An 18,233-nucleotide genomic window follows, 5' to 3' on the forward strand; every position below is an offset into this window, starting at 1 on the left:
CTCCTAGGCTGAACATGCTTGTGAGATGCCTGTGAAGACTGTTGGAGGCAGCAATCTCTGCCTGATCACCCTCACACACTCTTCAACCCCAGGTGTTGCAAGGGGCCATTTTATCCAATGGTACAGTTAATCATAGTAAAAAATGAAAGTGTACACAGGCTGCTTGTGGGAAAAGGGGCTAATAAGACCAGTCCTATCAGGTGATGATGTAGTTTATCCTCTCTAAATACTTGGAATTTCACAACAACACAAAGAAGGTAAAGACATAAGAGAAGATAAATGAGAAATTATGAAAGAACAGTAAAAAAGGGGAGCTAAAATACCCGCCATAATCAGCAGTATCCGCAAACAATAACTTTAAATGCATATCTATTATAAGCAGAATGAAGGATTTTCAATGCCTGTTAAAAGTCTAATGGGTTTTATAAAAACACTAGATTTCTACCTTTATGTCTCCATATTCTCTAACAATGGATGCAAAACACTTAATGTCCACAGATTGATTCATGAAATAAGATTCATAATAGCTGAAGCAACGTAATGAACGAGGCACCTACTAAAAGAGCATAAGTGTTAAGAGGCTGATCCCTAATTTTGAGCAGGTAATGCATCAACATTCCTTCTCTAATATTTAAATATAAACCTTATATAATTCTGAGTATTTAGGAAATCTTAAAGTTTCCTAAGATTTTGATCTGCATATAGCATCTACACAAAGTAATTTATTAAGTAGGTTAAAAGACATAATGGAATATTTAAAAATCAAGGGAAGTTAATACTTATTATATCTTTGGATTCAAAAGTTCTTCATTTTAATTGCCGATTAAAAAAAACCCAAACTAACACTGAAATGTATCATTAGTGTCTTCTCTTACAAACATATCCATTTTAAAAAAGGTCACTTTTAAAACTACACTACATTTAGGTTTGTTTGTAGTTACTAGAATTAGTAATCCATGAAATTTTTCTCACCAAAATCAGTTACCTACTACTTTAAAACACAGTAATAAACTCTTATCTGAAGACATATGAAATGGGCCAGAAATGGCAAAATACTTCTAATTATTTTCAAAAACACTTAAAATAAATGGTTTAGCTAAGGCAATGTCAAAAGCATAAAAACATTAGCTAATTAATAGGTTTCTGCTCTTATCCTCAGATACCTTTTATTTCTTAGACAAGTGAAGTAACAAAGCTTAAAAGTGTACTTTGCTGTCTTACTGCAAAGAATGGCAAACAGAGTATCTGAAAATTGCTGTCCCATTCATATCAATAAGTCAATTTCATGTAATAAATGTTGTTACATTGAATTCCTTTTTACTCAAATGAAATTTTTGAAATTGAATTCCATGATTTTCTTCCTCTTTGTACATATATCAAAATATCCACATTATAGGGGTTTGGGTCTGAAAAGCTGAAGGTATCCCACTTAACTGCTTTTTTAATAACTATCATCAAATAGTCCATCAAAGGATCATGCAATTTTTTATTTACAACCGAAGGTATCACTTATCAGAACTAGCAGATATGGTTGTTTGCTGAGCTAATGCAATTTCACACACAAAAGAGAAAACTATGCTATGTTAATATTCTGTTTCCATCTCTGGAAAGCTCAGCAAGCCAGTTAAATTCTCCTCTTTGTGTGATAAAAGATATTATATAAAAGACTATTGAAGTTTAAACATTTTAATAGCTTTTTCCAATGAGTGAGTGAAAAAAAAAGATGGGATGGGACTTAGGAAACACTTGCATTCTGCTCTAAATTTATACTGCCACTTGGGTGTCCAGGGCCTATTGTGATGGTGCAGCTAAAAGTCATTGTAGAAGCATTGATCCAAACATAAAAACAGTGAGAGAAGCTTCGTTTCAGATACATTTAGCATTTGACATATTCCCTTCATTTGTTCATTAATCGGTAACAGACATTTTTGAGCATCCTGCAACAGGAGGTGATTTGACTTTCACAAATTTCCCTAAGAGCAGAAACATCATCAGGAGCAATTTCAAGAAAACAATTACAGTCTAGACAGATTTATGACTTCTAAAGACCTAATCCAAAGCACATTAATGTCAGTGGAAGGACTCCCATTGACATCAAAGGCCTTTGGATCAATCCCCAGCTGCTGTGGGAATGAATTCAGAGCCATAATGATGGTGGACTAAATACATACTTGCAGTAGAAATGTTACCACCCAGACCTTTTTATTCCTCAAATCAGATTAAAAAGTAATTTTCTGTTATTTCACAATTACTTCCAGATGCGCATCATCTCAAATGGTATTTTCATCCATCTGTATGAATCAAACACACATAGAGATAGAGAGGTTCTATGCTGCCTGAACTAATAACACAAATGAAAACCACAAGGGAAAATAATGTTGGAGTTGATGAAGTTCTTATTTTAAATGTAGAATGAGAAACCTTGGACTTTTATTCCCTCTAACTACTTTGCGACAGAGCTGCCAGACCCACCACTTCTTTATTTACTGCCACAGTAGATTTCTTCTAATTAAATTTTCAAAATTTTTCTCTAGTCCACTAAACTAAACAAAAGAATACACATAAAACAGTGTCAGCCTCAAACTTAGCAGTCTGGAAATTGTTGCAAATGTCAACTTCATATACTCTGCTTAATAATAGCTCTGCTGTCCCTTCTGTCCTCTTAAATGTCTATTTACATGCTAAATAATTTGAAGCATCACTCTTTTCTGACCAAGTTAATCTAGTTTAATTCCCTTAGCAGTCAATAACATTTTAGACTGTAAAATGAAATGCCAATGCCTGAGTGCGAGTGGAAACCCATCCAAAATTTTACACAAACTTAACTCCAGGATGTGACTGATCAGTCACCATTTATGTATTACTCTGAAGTGCATGCACCTTTTATGTACTTCAGTCTATCAATACTTTTGTTAGGCAGGTTTAATTATCACATATTCATTCTGATATGTGCATATTATGAACTATTCAATGGTCTCAAGTTGCACCAGGAGGGGTTTAGATAAGACATTAGAAAAAATTTCTTCATAAAAAGGACTGTAAAGCACTGGATGGAACAGACTGCCAACAGAAATGGCAGAGTCACCATCCCTGGAAGCATTCAAAAAACATGTGGATATGGCACCTGTGAACATGGTTTAGTGGTGAACATGGTGGTGATGTTAGACCATTGAACTTGCTAACCTTAGAGGTCTTTTCCAACCTTAACAATTCTATAATTCCATAGCTGAACTCTGCCTTACTAAATAAGTATTAGGAAGTTCAAGAACTTTCTTTAGGAATTATATGTTACACTTCCTTTTTTTTTTAATCAAATAACATGTATCTCCTAGCATAATTCCTAATTAATATCTGACCTATTATCTCAGTCTCTGTATTCTTCTGTGCTCTTCAGAAAACAAGATTTTTTTCTTTTCTCCTTCTTCAGTTACTATGTGTTGGAAACCACAATATTAATGGCTGGGTAATCCTACCACCATGGAATCCTACTACGGAGATTCAAAAATAATGAGGTAGAGAACAATTAAGTGCTGTTAAAAAAATAAAAATTATACTGATCATCAGTTGCTAAGAGCTTCTGAATGAGAAAGGGATTCAGGTTAACAGAATAAGGAAGTATTGGCTAAAAGTGTCCAAGGAATTATTATGGTTCACACTTAATTTCTGTGCTATACCTGTGATGGGAATGGTGCTTTAGGTATGTTCTACTCATTACCTGTGATACAAGGAGTTATTTTTAATCTTGTCTTCTCAAGAATCAAAGCTTATGTGAGCAGACTGTGTACATGTATGGATACGTTCCATATTCTCTCCCCAGATCTAATAACTTGGGACTGTCCTGGCCAATTCACTTTGGTCTACAGAAGGGCAAAAGTCACAGCTGTTAAACTCCTACAAGCACTGTGGAAGTAGGTGTCCAGAAAAAGGGGGAAACCTATTATTAGCCTAACTCAGAGCCATCAAGAATCACTCTGGCATTCATTCTTCAGCTGCAGGTACACAGGAACTGTTCAGGAGACTATTTTTTAAACTGGTTCTGTTCCAGTATTTTCTATCATGAAAATGTAACTCAGTGTACTTTAATACACCAGATACTAATAAGCCTCTCAATTGACTCTAAAACACTCTTTCAAGACACACCAAAAGCAGCACCACACTTTAGTCATCATTTGGCATCATCTTTTAGATGATTTGACACTTCAGTGCATTTTCTTTTCAGAAGTGCATAAGAACACTGCACTTGGAATACACAGACTAAAAAAAAAGTATGAGTGCTTCAATTTAAATTTGCTGACTTCCATTAGTTTGACACCAATTAACAAACTATTCCATCAATTCCCAAAGGCAGAAGGCAACCCATGGGAATTATATGTGCAAAACCCCTTATGCACTAACATACACGTGAATTATGATAATAAGAAACTGTCCAAGCAAACAAAATATTAGTCAGGGAAACAACAGATCTAATAAGGGTAAATTATCAAGATTATAATTGCAGGAATATGAACTTCTCCAACACCAAACCATGGCATTGCTATCATATTTTTTCCCATCTTTACCTGTTATTGCTATGAATATAGACAGTAGATAACACCAGATCCTTGAACAAGACAGAAATGAGAACTTTGCTGCTAATACTGAATTTCACTACCAGGGAAATTGTGTCTTATCTTAATGTGCACCTTTAATGTTCCTCCCTGCTCCCTTCCACCTCAGCATTTTATAATTTTTATTGCCTTTTCAACATGTTCAAGACAAAATTTAGTTTGGCAAACTGTAGGCTGCTTTGAGTCACAGGAGAAAACACAGAACTACACACTCCTTTTATAATGGAATACATAGTTTAGACATTTTTAAAATTTTAAATGGGTATGTTAGCTTTACTAGAATGCATCAAGTAAGGTGAGACAATCCTCTTTACCCTATGAAAATATTAAAAAGTAACCAGACATCTCCTAGGTCAGCGATTCAAAGAGAGCTTACACACTACGAAAAAAATTAAAAAAAAAAAAACCAAAATCAAAACCAAACCAAACAAACCAGGCTAACCAGATGAGCATATGAATAAACCACTATATTAAGTACACTTTTTTTGAATACAACAAATCATGGTATTAATATTGCAATGAAAGCATGGGTAAAAATTAGTATGAGCTTATAAAAAGTGTTTTAGAATACCATTATAACTCATTTGAAAGTATGAATGTACATGACTTTGAAGTGATGATGCCCTATCAGAGGAAGAGAAAGCATTTGCTCCTAATGTTGCCTTCCCCTGCAATTCACATCTACCAAGGAAAATAAGTTAGAGAAAACATTTTTGGTTTTCAGTTCCACTTTCAAGGAGCTTAGCACTGATATATCAGGCCATCCAGTTACTTAGGAAAACTTGTCTTCAATCACTGGTAAAGGCAGATTATATGGCACAATGGTAAGAAATCTGTTGCTCATTTCCCCTTTTGTTCAGACTACAGCCATTGATGTGAATGTGACTATTGCAGAAGAGGAAGGTGTACAAGCAACCACCAAGAACTCTGTTACTACCACGAACTTTGCTTTGAGATCCATGGACTATGTATGGTTATGCAAAAAATAATCTCCTCATACTACAAGTCCATTCCCTCCTTATTTTGTTATCCAGAAAATTTATGGAGAGACCATTGCTTTCCCCTTCCTCAGTCCTGCAATATTTTAGGTTATTTCTGAGCCTTTCAAGACTCTCTCTAGACTCAAATCCCAGCACTACATGTTTGTGGTAAATAAACATTTGTTTATGCAAGTATATTTTAATTTAAACATTTAGTCTTGCCAGGTAAACATAAGAAAAATAGTGCTGATGTACTTTTCACAGAAGACTAGGCTCATGGTTTTGATTTCCTGGTTTTATTATCTTACCTCACTTGATAAAAATATTAACACATCTTGAGAGATACATTTTATTTTCTGGTTTCTCAAGAAAACATTTGTTTGCTACCACCTCATTAGAGGCATCAGCTTCTAATTGGAACAGGATTTAAACTGAAAGAAGTTACAGAAAAATGGGGCCGATGTGCCTCCACAGTACTTTAAATGCCCACTTGCTCATATCTAAAGTTAGTTTTATGCTGAATACCAATATGCAATTAGAAAGAGAACATTAATTGCTGGCCCTCTGCAGAGCACTCTTTGGGCCTTTGTATGCTCCTGTCTTGTTTACGCTGCCAGAGTCTATCAAACAACTCTCATGTCAACACAATCAAGCCACCAAAATGAATAGCGATAAATACAGTCAAAGTGAGAGATAACAATAAGCAGAACAACTAAGTCCACATTTGAAGATGAAAGAGTGTTTTTAGTGAGCAGTATGTGATTAACCCACTGTATATGGGGTCAACACGATTTATTCTCGCAGCCGTGCAGTCAGCCTTAGCCCTGGAACACGCTATCAAAGAGACAAGCTTTCCTCAAATCAACCCTCCCCTATGTCTAGCTAGCACTTGGAGCTCTTACTTAGGAAATTAACTGTCATGTCCTTCATTTTAATTATTTCCACCCCAGCTTGGAAATAATTGCTAGCATAACAGACAGTTTACCCACGTGCACTTTCCAGACTCCAGTCCATCTATGTGTTGCCTGCAGTGCTTCAGCACTCTAAAAGCAGATCTTGAAAACCACAGACAGGGAGGGGAAAGAAAAGAGAAGTCCTTATTTTGTCTAAATTCTGCATATTGTTAGAACAGTACTCTATTGGCCCAATACCAAAGAATAAAAAGCAGTAGACCATTATATTTTAAGACAATCAAAAGGTTGAAAATAGAAAGGTAGTACTGGCTTTGCTTCAAACATTTGATAGAAACACCACATTTCATTAAAAAAGCTACTTTGCGTGCATGGGCAAACCTCTTACCTTTCGTAGCTATTCGGACACACTGAGTTTTGGTTTCCTGTTGAGGAGAGAAAAGTAAAGAAAACAGTGAGATCATGTTGCTTTTTCCTGCCCTCTTCACCCCATAAATTCATCCTAGATCTACTTATCAGCTGGGACAACCCAATGACGTGATTCAGGGCTTAGCTGAGAGGGCTGGGGGATTTTGCCTTTACAAAAGTTGGATGAAAACTAGACATTGGACTGTAGTGTCCAGGAAAAATGACGGGGAGAAAGCATGCAGGACAACCTAAACACTGCAATATTTCAGATTATTCAAATCAAATGGAAAACATGCCATAAAAATACAAAGAGAGAGTGCAGCAAAAGAAAAGGGGAGTACTGGTGCTCCTGTTTATGTCATGGCACAGAAATCCTGAGCCAGTGTTGACCTCCAACAGCACTGTGCAACAAAGAAGATATGTTTGCTCAGCATTGTATCCAAACTTATATCTTGCTACATCCTCACATTCCTAAATAGTCACCTGAAGCACATCAGCAACTTGCTCCCTCATGCTTCTGAGTGTGAAATGAGCATAGAAGCTGCCTGGACACCCCTTCGCAGATGATACAGTTAATCTAAAATCTATACAATCTGTACAGGAGATACAGTGATTCCACAGCGTTGTGCTCCAAAAGTTGCACATACAAAGACAATTTGTATGTAACTTGACTTGTCCCTTCCTTCCCTTCAGAAGTTTGTCAGCAATTAAACCAAAGGATCAGAGAAATTACTTGGTTATGCCCAGTATGGACAACTTGAAGAGATGAGTGTCAGTCATAAACAGGTTTTCTGACCTTTTTGGTACAATGTGCAGTTATTTTAAAGGCAAACATCCTGAAATAGCATAAGGTTGTGTCAGAGAATGCAGCTGCTGTTTTGTTAGATCACTCTAAACAATATTAACATGTAATTTGAAAATATAATAATGACAGTTACACTCCATGAAATATCCCTCTCTCTTGTCCTGCACCTCTCAGCACTTCACATCCCCTGGGATATCTCTCCTCTTCCAGATTCCAAAGCAACACAGCTTGTAAACACAGCTTGTAAACAGTGAGTGAAGCTCCAAGTTGAGGCACTGTCAAATGTTCCATAAGGACAATTTTTCAATCTAAATTAAAGCCTCACAAAGTTTACCAATATAATCTCATTTATTCTCAGTAATTGGATTTACTTATCTACTTTTGTTCAATATGTCCGCAAGGATCACAGAGAAATCCTCCTTCCAACCCTACAGTGTATTTCAGAACATACTTTACTTTCCTCTGCATATTTTGGTGGTCCCACTAGTTTATAGCAAAACATCCGTTTAAATATTCTGCAGCTCAGAGGTTATCTTACAACCACTAGATCTCTGTCCTGGCAGAATGCAGAGCAGTCCCCTTCAAAACCTCCCCCTAAATCCCTCTGAAAACAGAAATTTGATCCAAAGTTTTAAATCATAACAGAGAAATCCATTTTAGGATTAAACTCTCTCAGAAACTTAAGTTTAAGCAAAAAGTACTCTGTTCTTCTCTTATCTTCTACTTACCTGTCAAAATGTAAAAGCCAAAACAAAGATGTATTTGGTATTTTTATGTTACTTTCTCCTCACCCTTATTTATTCTGTAATGAAATAAATTTCCTTACAATGTATTCTGCTGGCAGTCCACAAAATCATTTTTAGCAGGTGAGGGAACACATGAGTGTCTAGCAGTCAACTTTTATTTTGCTTTGCTTACTCCATACAGGTCTATAGAAAGAACTAAAAGAAGGGAATGGTCCCTTGAATCAGAAGAAAACATCCAATTCTCAAATAGCTTTGCCCCTATTCTAACTTGGTACACATCAAATTCTTCATAACCATAAGTAAAAGGTGAAATTTTCTTCAAAATACCCCAAGGCAGGGCTGCTTGTTATCAAAGGTTTGTTTAGTCATGGCAAAAATCTAAATGTAAGGAAGGGTAAACACTGCTTCTGCTCCTTTTCAATGGTTCTGGTGCGTATTGGTGACTATCAACCTAGTTGTCCTTTCTAGTTCCTTTCTGAAGTGGACACTTCAGTTTTCTAAACTATAAATCAAAATTTTAAATTTTGAAATATTTAAAGCTTCTGTGTCTACCACATTTTGCCTCCTTACTGATCATTTTCCCCTCCCTCTTTTTCATTTACAAGAGGAAAAGCCATTCAAGAGCAACAGCACAAGGCTTGCAGAGCCACAGTTGTTCTTCCCACCTGCAATCTCTCTCCCTGGCACTCTTCCTCCTTCCATATGCATACACTGCCAGCAGCAGTACTCAGAGTTAAGAAGAAACACCAAGGAGGTAATGAAGGTGAGTGACAGCCATACTACCACTACTGCACAGCAGTGATGCAAGCCTGACATAAACTTTCTCAGAAAGACTCTCACAAGCACACAGTGGACCTGGAGTTACTTTTGCTCAAGCAAACATTGACTTTTTATTCGATGCTCAGTGCAAGAGTCTCAAAAAGTTTGCAATGTTTTGCTAGCCAACTCTACAGCCCACATTCTGTTTATCCTGCAGTAATTTAATTTTCTGAAGTGTGTAAGTACTGAGAATTGGGGAAAGGACTGTGGATATTATTTACCGAGGAGACAGTGACAGCACTGAAATTACTTTGCTCAGACAATTACTATGAGATGTATTAAACTCTCATCTAGTAGCAATTACTACAACAGGATGGTGATGTGAAATGTGAATGGCACGCTGCCATGCTATCACAGCACGGAGGGGATTACAGTCATGTCACAGCTGGCACCTCCTTTGTCTAACTCCAACAGCCCTAATTGTCACCACTGGCATGTCTTTGACTCCTTCCAGGAGAAAGGTGTTGTTGGCACTTACCTTCTCAACACTGCTCATGGCCTGGAAATAGATGTTATAGCCTTTCCGAGGAGCCAGCGGTGGGTTCCAGAAGCCTTGGTAAGTCCTGTTGTCACCCACGGTAAAGGGGGCTGGCTCTGGCAGGTTTCCTGGGGGCAGCTGAGCAGCAAAGTAATATGGTGACCCTCCACTAAGAGCAGTCTGGTAGGTGACAGGGATTTGGTAGCACTCCATGGCACCTGTTTCTCGCTTTGTTCGGTGCGGGTGCAGCTCCTCAACAACAATCTGGTAGGCACTGGTGAGACACAGGAAAACCAGCATAACTTTAAGGTCATCTGCTAGAGTCAAAACTCTAGTATCATAAAAATATAAACAAAATTGATCTGTGTAAACTTAAAAAGAAAATGAAGAAAAGCAAAAAGGAAAAGGCAGGAGGTAGATGGATGTAGAGAAGAAACAAAGACTTAAAGAAATACAGCAAAGCCATTAATTTCAGCCATCAGAAAGAAGCAGCATCCATTTTTTTTCATGAAAAACAACAATAAAATTCTATCCATGACCTCCTATTTCCTTCTTTTTTTATTTTAGATTTTTTTCTTTTGAAGAAACACAGAAATAACTGTGTTAAACTACAACAGATTAAACTCCTGGCTGATCAGAAATATCTCAAGTTAGCATTCTCCTTTGAAATAGTATTAGAGAAAGCTGAGCTTCAAGACCTAACATAATGACTGCCTCCAGGCTGTGCTTGAAGCACCAATTTGCAGTTGTCATATCATTAGAGACAGAATGTGATGACAGGCTTCTCCACCTCTTGACCTTGCTGTGGCTTCTATCTTGGCTCAGAGCTATGCAGATCTAAAGTACAAGTGACATGCTGTAATACAAGCACAGATGGACAGAAATCTGTCCATTCCACCAAAATAGACTGCCTCATTCCTCTACAGTTGTCAATGATAAAACGTTACAAATTCCTAAAGCAGAGAGCTTTTGGCCTATCAAAACACCATCCCAACCTTCCAGTACCTCTCTTAAAATGGAGCATGGCTTGGTCACTTTTCAAAATCACAGGTAATCACAGAACAGGTAATTATACTTCGTTATCCTTTAGGGGAACTACCTAGCTGCAGGCTGTTACCAACTCATTATCAGCTTCCTCTGCTCTTCAGAAGTATAGAATTTATTTACTGAAAGCAGAAGACAATTCTACGTTTCATAAGAAAAAAAGAGACTTGGGGGTTTTAAGAACAATATATATACATATATATACACGTGTATACATGCACAAGGTTTCTCATATTTATGCAGATACATTTGAGGACCTTAAGAAAAGTAGTTTAAAAATACACCTAGGCACAGAGACAAGACTGAAGCCTTTTAATGAAACTGGCAGAATTGTCTGTTTTGGGTTTGTTTTAAAGCTTGATAAACAGAAAAAGTAAAATTGAACCAAGTTCTTGAAGTGTCACTGCATTGCTGCAAGGACTCCGAAAGGCAAAGGCAAAGACAATCCTCCTTCTTTCAGAACTTATGGTGCAGCATTAAATTATTTTGTCAATTTTCTCTGCTACTACTGCCCAGAAAACCCAATAACTACAGTGGCAGAGATAAAGTATGATACTGGTAGATGGAAGAAAGGAGAGAAAAAAGTCGGAAATTAGTTTCACATCTTTCTTGAGCTGAGAGTAAAAGTTAGCATCCCATTTTCAGTGCACCTAAAAAATTAAGGAGGAATGCTTCTTTCTTCCCTTTCAAAGTGTCCAAGAGGAATATATAAAGTCATGCCAGATTTAAAATTCCAGGAGAAGGATACATAAAAAAAAAAAAAAGAAAGGAAGTTAGTTCTGGGAATATCTATTTCTCACAAACTGTCTGTAAACTAAGCTTGATTATACATTACCTTCTTAACAGTTCAATATCAATGTACTAGCAAAAAACCCTATAACACATCAATATTTTACAAACTTGACAGGAAGTAAAATATTTTTAAAGTTTTTATTTATAATGTCCAAAGATAAGAAATTCCTCCTGCTGTTCATTCCATCCCTGACCTGGCCCTGGATCCAGGCAGTGTTAAAACCACCATTCTGGAACTGGGCAGCCAACCAGTTGGAGAGCACTGGGACACAGACGCCACATCTCTGCTCCCTCCATTCTGCAGTCTTCTCTCATCAGCTGCCAATAGACTGGGACCAACACAAATTCTGCTCTCAGATGTGCCAGCAGAGCAGAAAAGTTGTCTGTGACATCCTGCCAGCTTCAGAGAAGAAAGGCAACAGGAAGAGAGGAAGGACAGTGCAACACTTGCACGTGGCAGAGACAACCATCCCCTAAACAACCTGGTTTGTCATGGAGCTCTGAAGTTGAGATGCACCACGATTACCAAATGAACCCTCTTTTCCCCCTCAATTTTATAGAATAAGGAATAAATGAGGTATATTCTTCTTAAGGCACATCTCCTTTTTAAGGGTCAAGTCTCTTTGGAGACCAAAACAAACAAAAATTCAAAGATGAAGGACATGAGGTTAAATATTTAAAAAGTATCTTTTAACAGCATTCTCTAAAAACACACTGTAGTTTTTGAGTATGATATAAAAGATATGGCATAATTTTAAGCATGAGACCACAATAAAATATAAAGGTACTGAAAATTTTTCAAATGAATTAATTATTATAAAATACACTTCAAAAAATAATGCTTTTTGGACCCATACATCCGAAAAGCAACAAAATGTGAAAAATAAGAAATAGATATACACGTTGTAATCACCTGCATTTACAAAATTATTGTTAGTTAAAGAAATAATAGTAAATGACAGAAATACTTGCAAGTCTTCAACAAGGCTTTAGTTTTATTTTTTCTAATTTATTTTCATAAAGTATTTTTTAAATGAAATATTTGCCTATCCTCTTTGGAAAGAGGATCTGGCAGTATTTTTCATGTGACAGTATAGGCTAACAAGGCATGGAAATACAGTCGTTTACCTCTAGGCCCTTTGTGATACCATCTGCTTAAACCCATTTAGTAAACGTTATAGTGGGTCCAAAGCAGCACTGTTACTCTATGCATACATAATATTTAGAAAGGACGTCCTGCTGTAACATGTGAAGAAAGAACTCAAAGCTTAATTTGCAACTTGAAAAGTGGAGTGTTCAGTGGCTGCAAAGGTGGCCCGATATCAGGCTATTAGTGAAAAATTAAAGGATATGTACTATACTTACCCTTGTATCTTTAGATATTACTAATCCTAGCTTCAGTTATCTTAGGTTTTCTACGCAGATTTTTGTGTACTAGTGAGAATTTAGTTATTGAGAGAGCTTTCTTGTGACTGGAGCTGAGGGAATACGATAGCATTTTTTCCCAGTCTTTCCATACAGCAGAGAAAGAATAAAAAATGGGAAATAAAGAGTCAGAAGTGGAAAACTTAGATGACAATATTCCTTCTCCTTGCTGACTTAAATAAATTCTGAGTAATAAAAATTTCAGAACCGGCTGTATAAGTCATTAGGATCATAAAGGCCAAACAGTTGTCTGAGACAGACAGGTAAGTAGAGAAAATGTTGAAGATACAGCAGCTGAAGAGCTCCTCAGCTAAAGTTTTCCATGAAGGAATTATTTTTCATGTCAAAAAAACCTTTTATTTTTGTTAATTTAAGAAAACCTGTACAGTACCACCCTATTGACCAAGATGATTATAAATGGCTGAAGGAGGTCCCTGACAACTGATTTTCCTTTTCATCTCTCCCTAAAAGTTCAGGTTCAAAAGAGGTATGGTGGTGGTGAACATGTTGTCCATCCTTCAGCCCTATTCTGACTAGGCTTTAAATATCAGCTAGACATTTCCTTCTTTATGTCTAGTGGACACACAGCTTCTTCTCCTTTGAGAAGTGCCAGACCCAGCTCTTGGAAGTCTAATTAACAACAACATTTTAACTGCTCCCTGCCATGGCCGATTTAATTAGTCTTGCTGCTAAATGAAAACAATGTAGTTTTGCATAAGGTATAAGAACAACACTTTATCAATCAAAAAAAATTAATTTAATCATTAAAAGCTTTTTACTCTTCTTCCTAATCCTCATCTGTAGCAGGATTCGAAAACAAAACATTATTTTCCTGGTACTCAGTTAGGAACCTTCAGAAAAAATATACAACAAATCACATCTTCAAATGAATCACTGAAGCACCATTGATTCTACTGACTGGAATCTCATCAAAGAGATTGATGGTGAAACAATACATGCTTCGAAGTGGACCCTGTCTCCCTTTGCATTTCTAGTTTGTAATTTGGCTTAAAATTTAAGGAAGCCATAAAGAAGCATAGGAATTACACCATAACACTTGACAGGGAAGATGTGATTAGAACATGTTTAAACTGTGATGAGTACAGCAGCTAGTGTCTTAAAGAAATGATCAACAGCCACACACAGATTATACTTAAGGAACATCTATTTCCTGGGGATCTGCACTGATGGAGAGGCTATGATGGAAATCTGATCATAGCATAATTCTGCTTGTAAAAGCAAAAGAATATCAGACTAAGCTTTTTTTTCCTTTTCCTTTTTTTTTTTCTTTTCTTGTTTTATGTATTTTTTAAACATGAACCTACTGTTATTAAATGAAATGGCCATCTACAGCTCCAGAGATTACAGGACTAGGTACAAACAAACCTTTTCAAAAAGCCAATCGTATTCTTCAGTGTCAGTCTAAAGAACAGGATTTAAGTCCCTTCTACTCAATCACAGGTGCAGGCACTGGGATGAATTTTTTCCCACCTACCTAGTAACACTCATTATGGCAGCAAGCCAGCTTGTAGAAAGGAATCACAACTGCAGTGTAGATGGAGTGAAGCTTCACTAAAACACATCATAAAGTTTAGCAAATTGCATTGAATCAATTCAGAATTTCAGTGTTGTACATTTATCTCTCCTTTAGGAAGCTGCTGAAAAATACCTGACTGCAATATGCATAACTTCAGAAAAGAGAATAGGACCATTTCTTCTCCACTTCCCTGGAGAAGACTTTTCATTCCAAGTAAGGAATAAAACACCTGGTTTGTTTTAAGAACAAAACCCAGCTCTTCAGTTATGGGAAAGGACCTCTTGGTGTTAGATATTTGATGTAATATCTTAGATTTTAGAAACTAAATGAAGCAGAGAGGCAGACAGGAAGAAAGACATCAACTGTTTTTGAGAACACAGTCAAACAACAGTTATTAATACCCTACGAAACTATCCCTATCAAACTACCTAGTAACATTTAGCACATAGATCCTTTCTGTCAGCTTCACAGGCCAAAATGACAAGCTCATGCCTTTGAACTGAGGATGCTGTAAGGAAAATTGGAAGAATAAATGTGAAGTGCTGTGCTGCAGATTTATTCTCAGCAAGTTACTTGCCTGCCAGTAAGGTGCAGAGAAACCAGAACATTTTGAGCTAGAAAGTTTAACTCTCTAGTCACACCCCATCATGCTACCAGTTCACAAAAGAAACCTCCCCCCAGGACAGAAATCCAAGATTCAAGACTGACCCTCTCAGGGGCAGTTGTGGGACTGAAGGTGGAAGTCTGCTGCTGTTGGCACACACTGCTCCAGAGCAGCTGCTATAAAGAAGATAGATATGCACCACCACCATCAGCAGATCCCTGTGGAGTCCAGCAGGCATGCTCTGGGAAAGAATATGCATCAGCTCCCTTGGGTGACCAGACACAAGACTGAAAGGATGTGACATGGATTACATGAGACATAGATATCACAATTCACCCAAAGGGATAGCTTTGGTTAGGGACAGCAGCAGGGCACCTGGAAGTCTTTAAAAGCACCTACAAAGGCATATATTGAGTTTAAGTGCCTGCATAACCTGGGAGCATTTTCAGAACACAAATTTAGTTTCTAGTGTATTAATTAAAAAAAAAAAATCTCTATTTTATAAATCCAAGTTCTGTACTAAAAGTAGTCCTGTTCCACAAAAATCCTAGGTTTGCCCCAGGAGAATCTTTCAGAAACTAATAATACATGGGATTACAATTTTAAATGTAACACATCAAAATCTCCTACTAAGGGGATGAACCTGGATTATCCTCTGTGACTGAATATAAATAAATAACTTGATCATATAAATAATAAGGGTGACTATATGAGGAAAAACATAAAAATGCTTACAGGTACATGACTCATCCTGACAACATCCACGTAAAACATACATTCTTCTTAATGGAAACAGACTTAAGAAACAGTTAATTTTCCTCTGCTTTTAGAGCTTGGGCACATGACTTAAAATCCGCTGAGACACAGTAACTGACTTAATGTAACACAGAATGAAATGCATTAGCCTGTATGTCTCTAAAATGTCATAAGGGTAACAGCATGAAAACCTTCTGATGCTCAGCAGCTAATTAACCCCCAATTAGTCAACCCTGCCCCTGAATATTGCTGATGCAGCCACATCAGTAAAACACAAATGGATTCAAATAATATCATAAAATTCTTACACTAACAAGTAGAAGCAAAGAGCAGGATGTGGACTAATCTTTGCAAACAGAATTAAATTATCTCTGAACAGAGAGCAGAAAGGGAAAGACCCCTCAAAGTTAACATAAATGAAACATTTTAATATGATTGTGAGACATGCCAAATAAAATTTAATAGCTTGCTACATGATTCCTAGTAAAAAGCACTCTCAGAAGATAAAGGTCAAATAGTTTGTATTCATCACTATTATACTCCCATTTCCCCTGAGCTTCCAGTTTTCCAATCAGACATATATGCTACAGACTAGATGATTTGAAGCACTGGAGAGGAAGTGTTATTTTCAAATCTATTTTCTGACAAACACCTTTCAACCTCATATTTCAGAGACATTGTAAGAAAGTAAAATGAAATTATAATCACTAGAAGGTGGTCCTGCAAAACCTAAATCAAACAGAACAGATAGTTGAATGATTCAGGTCATGACTATCTTTAAAAAACCCTGCCAAACCAAGAGACTTTTTAAATTACACATCTGTTGGCAAGCTCAGTATAGGTAAGAAAACAATAGTAATGTTAAATGAATATCACTCAGAAATATACAGCTCTATGTAATGCGAGACAGCACATATTCAACTAAAACCCAAACTCTTCTTGATTTTTTTTTTTTTGGTACCTGATAGGTGCACCTTTGGCCTGTGCTGGTCTCAGGAGTACAGTTATTGTAGTAGCAGTTTCATTGAGAGATGCATCAACTCCTTCGTAGTCCGGTAAAGTGGGTGCTGATTAATGTTGAGTGGGAAGGAAAAGAACAAGAAACAAATCAGTGAAAACATTTTGAATTTCCCTGAGACTGTGGCTGTGCAATATCATACAAAGCCACAATCTTTATCAGCCATGTGGGTATTTTTAAATGATTTTTCCAATCAGGCATAATCTTTTACTACAGCATGAATGGGACTTCACAAACAATTGATAACCCCCTAACCCCTCTAACCACTACCCCCCAAACCATGACACCTGTGAGATTAAACAGGTTTATTCAAGAAGGACCCAGGAGGTGACTGCCAAGAAACCCTAAAACTAAAAAACCCCAACATTTTGGCTTCACACTTTCTACCCTACAAATAACTACAGTCACCATGTTGAAGTCTCTTTTGCCTCCTCCAACAATCTGAGAACCTTTCACATTTCCTCTTGAATGTCATGGAAGACAACATCAATACCAACCAAAGTGCAGGAAAATTGGGCTTGCACAAACATGCATCAGTGGACTAGAACTGGATGGGGGAATCTCTTCCTATATCCATTCCTAACAATGTATGGCCAAGCTACTCATTAATCATCTTCTGAACCACGACAAAAAAACCAAAATCAAAATATAAACTAGAGGCAGTTCAGGGCTCATGGCAGCAATATGTGCTGTGGTTTGGATGGCTGGTGTTGGTGATTACTTCAACCATCCAAGTTTAATCTGCTGTCTGTTACAGTCTTCCTAGGTAATACCGTTGCTGACTTCAGCCCTGGTGCAAGGAAAAAACCCAGGATTTTCTGGAAATCAGAAAAGAATCCATTTCTATTAATTACTAATTTTTCACAAGATTGAAAATTATCTGTATGGGGTTCATTTACATATGGCTATATTTTTATAAAATCATAAATGATGCCTGTGTATTTCAAAATGAACTTTCACAAAAAGATATTTCCTAGCAGGATGTCAATCCTTTTAAGTCATAATAATTTTACAATGATGTATCAATAGATAGAAGAGCACTGAAAGATTAAAAGCTTTGCTTCATTAGTCCCAGATCCTAGATGAACAAAAAACTGCACCTATTTCAGGAAATACATATTTTATGGAATTAATGCTTATCTAATGTTAATTTTAAAATTACTGTTTACACCAATGTTCACTAGAATCACGGCAATCCCTTGCAAGCTTGGCTAAAAGGAATAGTTTCACTCCTCATTAAACTAAAGCGAGCATTTTCTGAAACATGCATTGCATCGTATAAAGTGTCAGTTATGCAGAGTGA

At 36.8% G+C, this 18,233-nt stretch overlaps 1 protein-coding gene across 9 annotated transcripts in view; it reads right to left on the reverse strand.

The window, feature by feature from the left end:
- Positions 1-18,233, reverse strand: part of PTPRK (protein tyrosine phosphatase receptor type K) — a 415,886-nt gene that overhangs the window by 68,410 nt on the left and 329,243 nt on the right. For all 9 annotated transcript variants that reach the window (XM_071549052.1, XM_071549044.1, XM_071549051.1 and 6 more), the window contains exons 11-13: positions 16,874-16,979; positions 9,755-10,028; positions 6,887-6,923 (exon numbers count right to left, since the gene is read on the reverse strand). In XM_071549052.1, the coding sequence (XP_071405153.1) occupies positions 6,887-6,923; positions 9,755-10,028; positions 16,874-16,979 (417 nt within the window). The remainder of the gene's footprint in view (positions 1-6,886; positions 6,924-9,754; positions 10,029-16,873; positions 16,980-18,233) is intronic.

Source organism: Pithys albifrons, chromosome 2, assembly GCF_047495875.1.
Source record: "Pithys albifrons albifrons isolate INPA30051 chromosome 2, PitAlb_v1, whole genome shotgun sequence".
NCBI classification, from domain to species: Eukaryota; Metazoa; Chordata; class Aves; order Passeriformes; family Thamnophilidae; genus Pithys; species Pithys albifrons.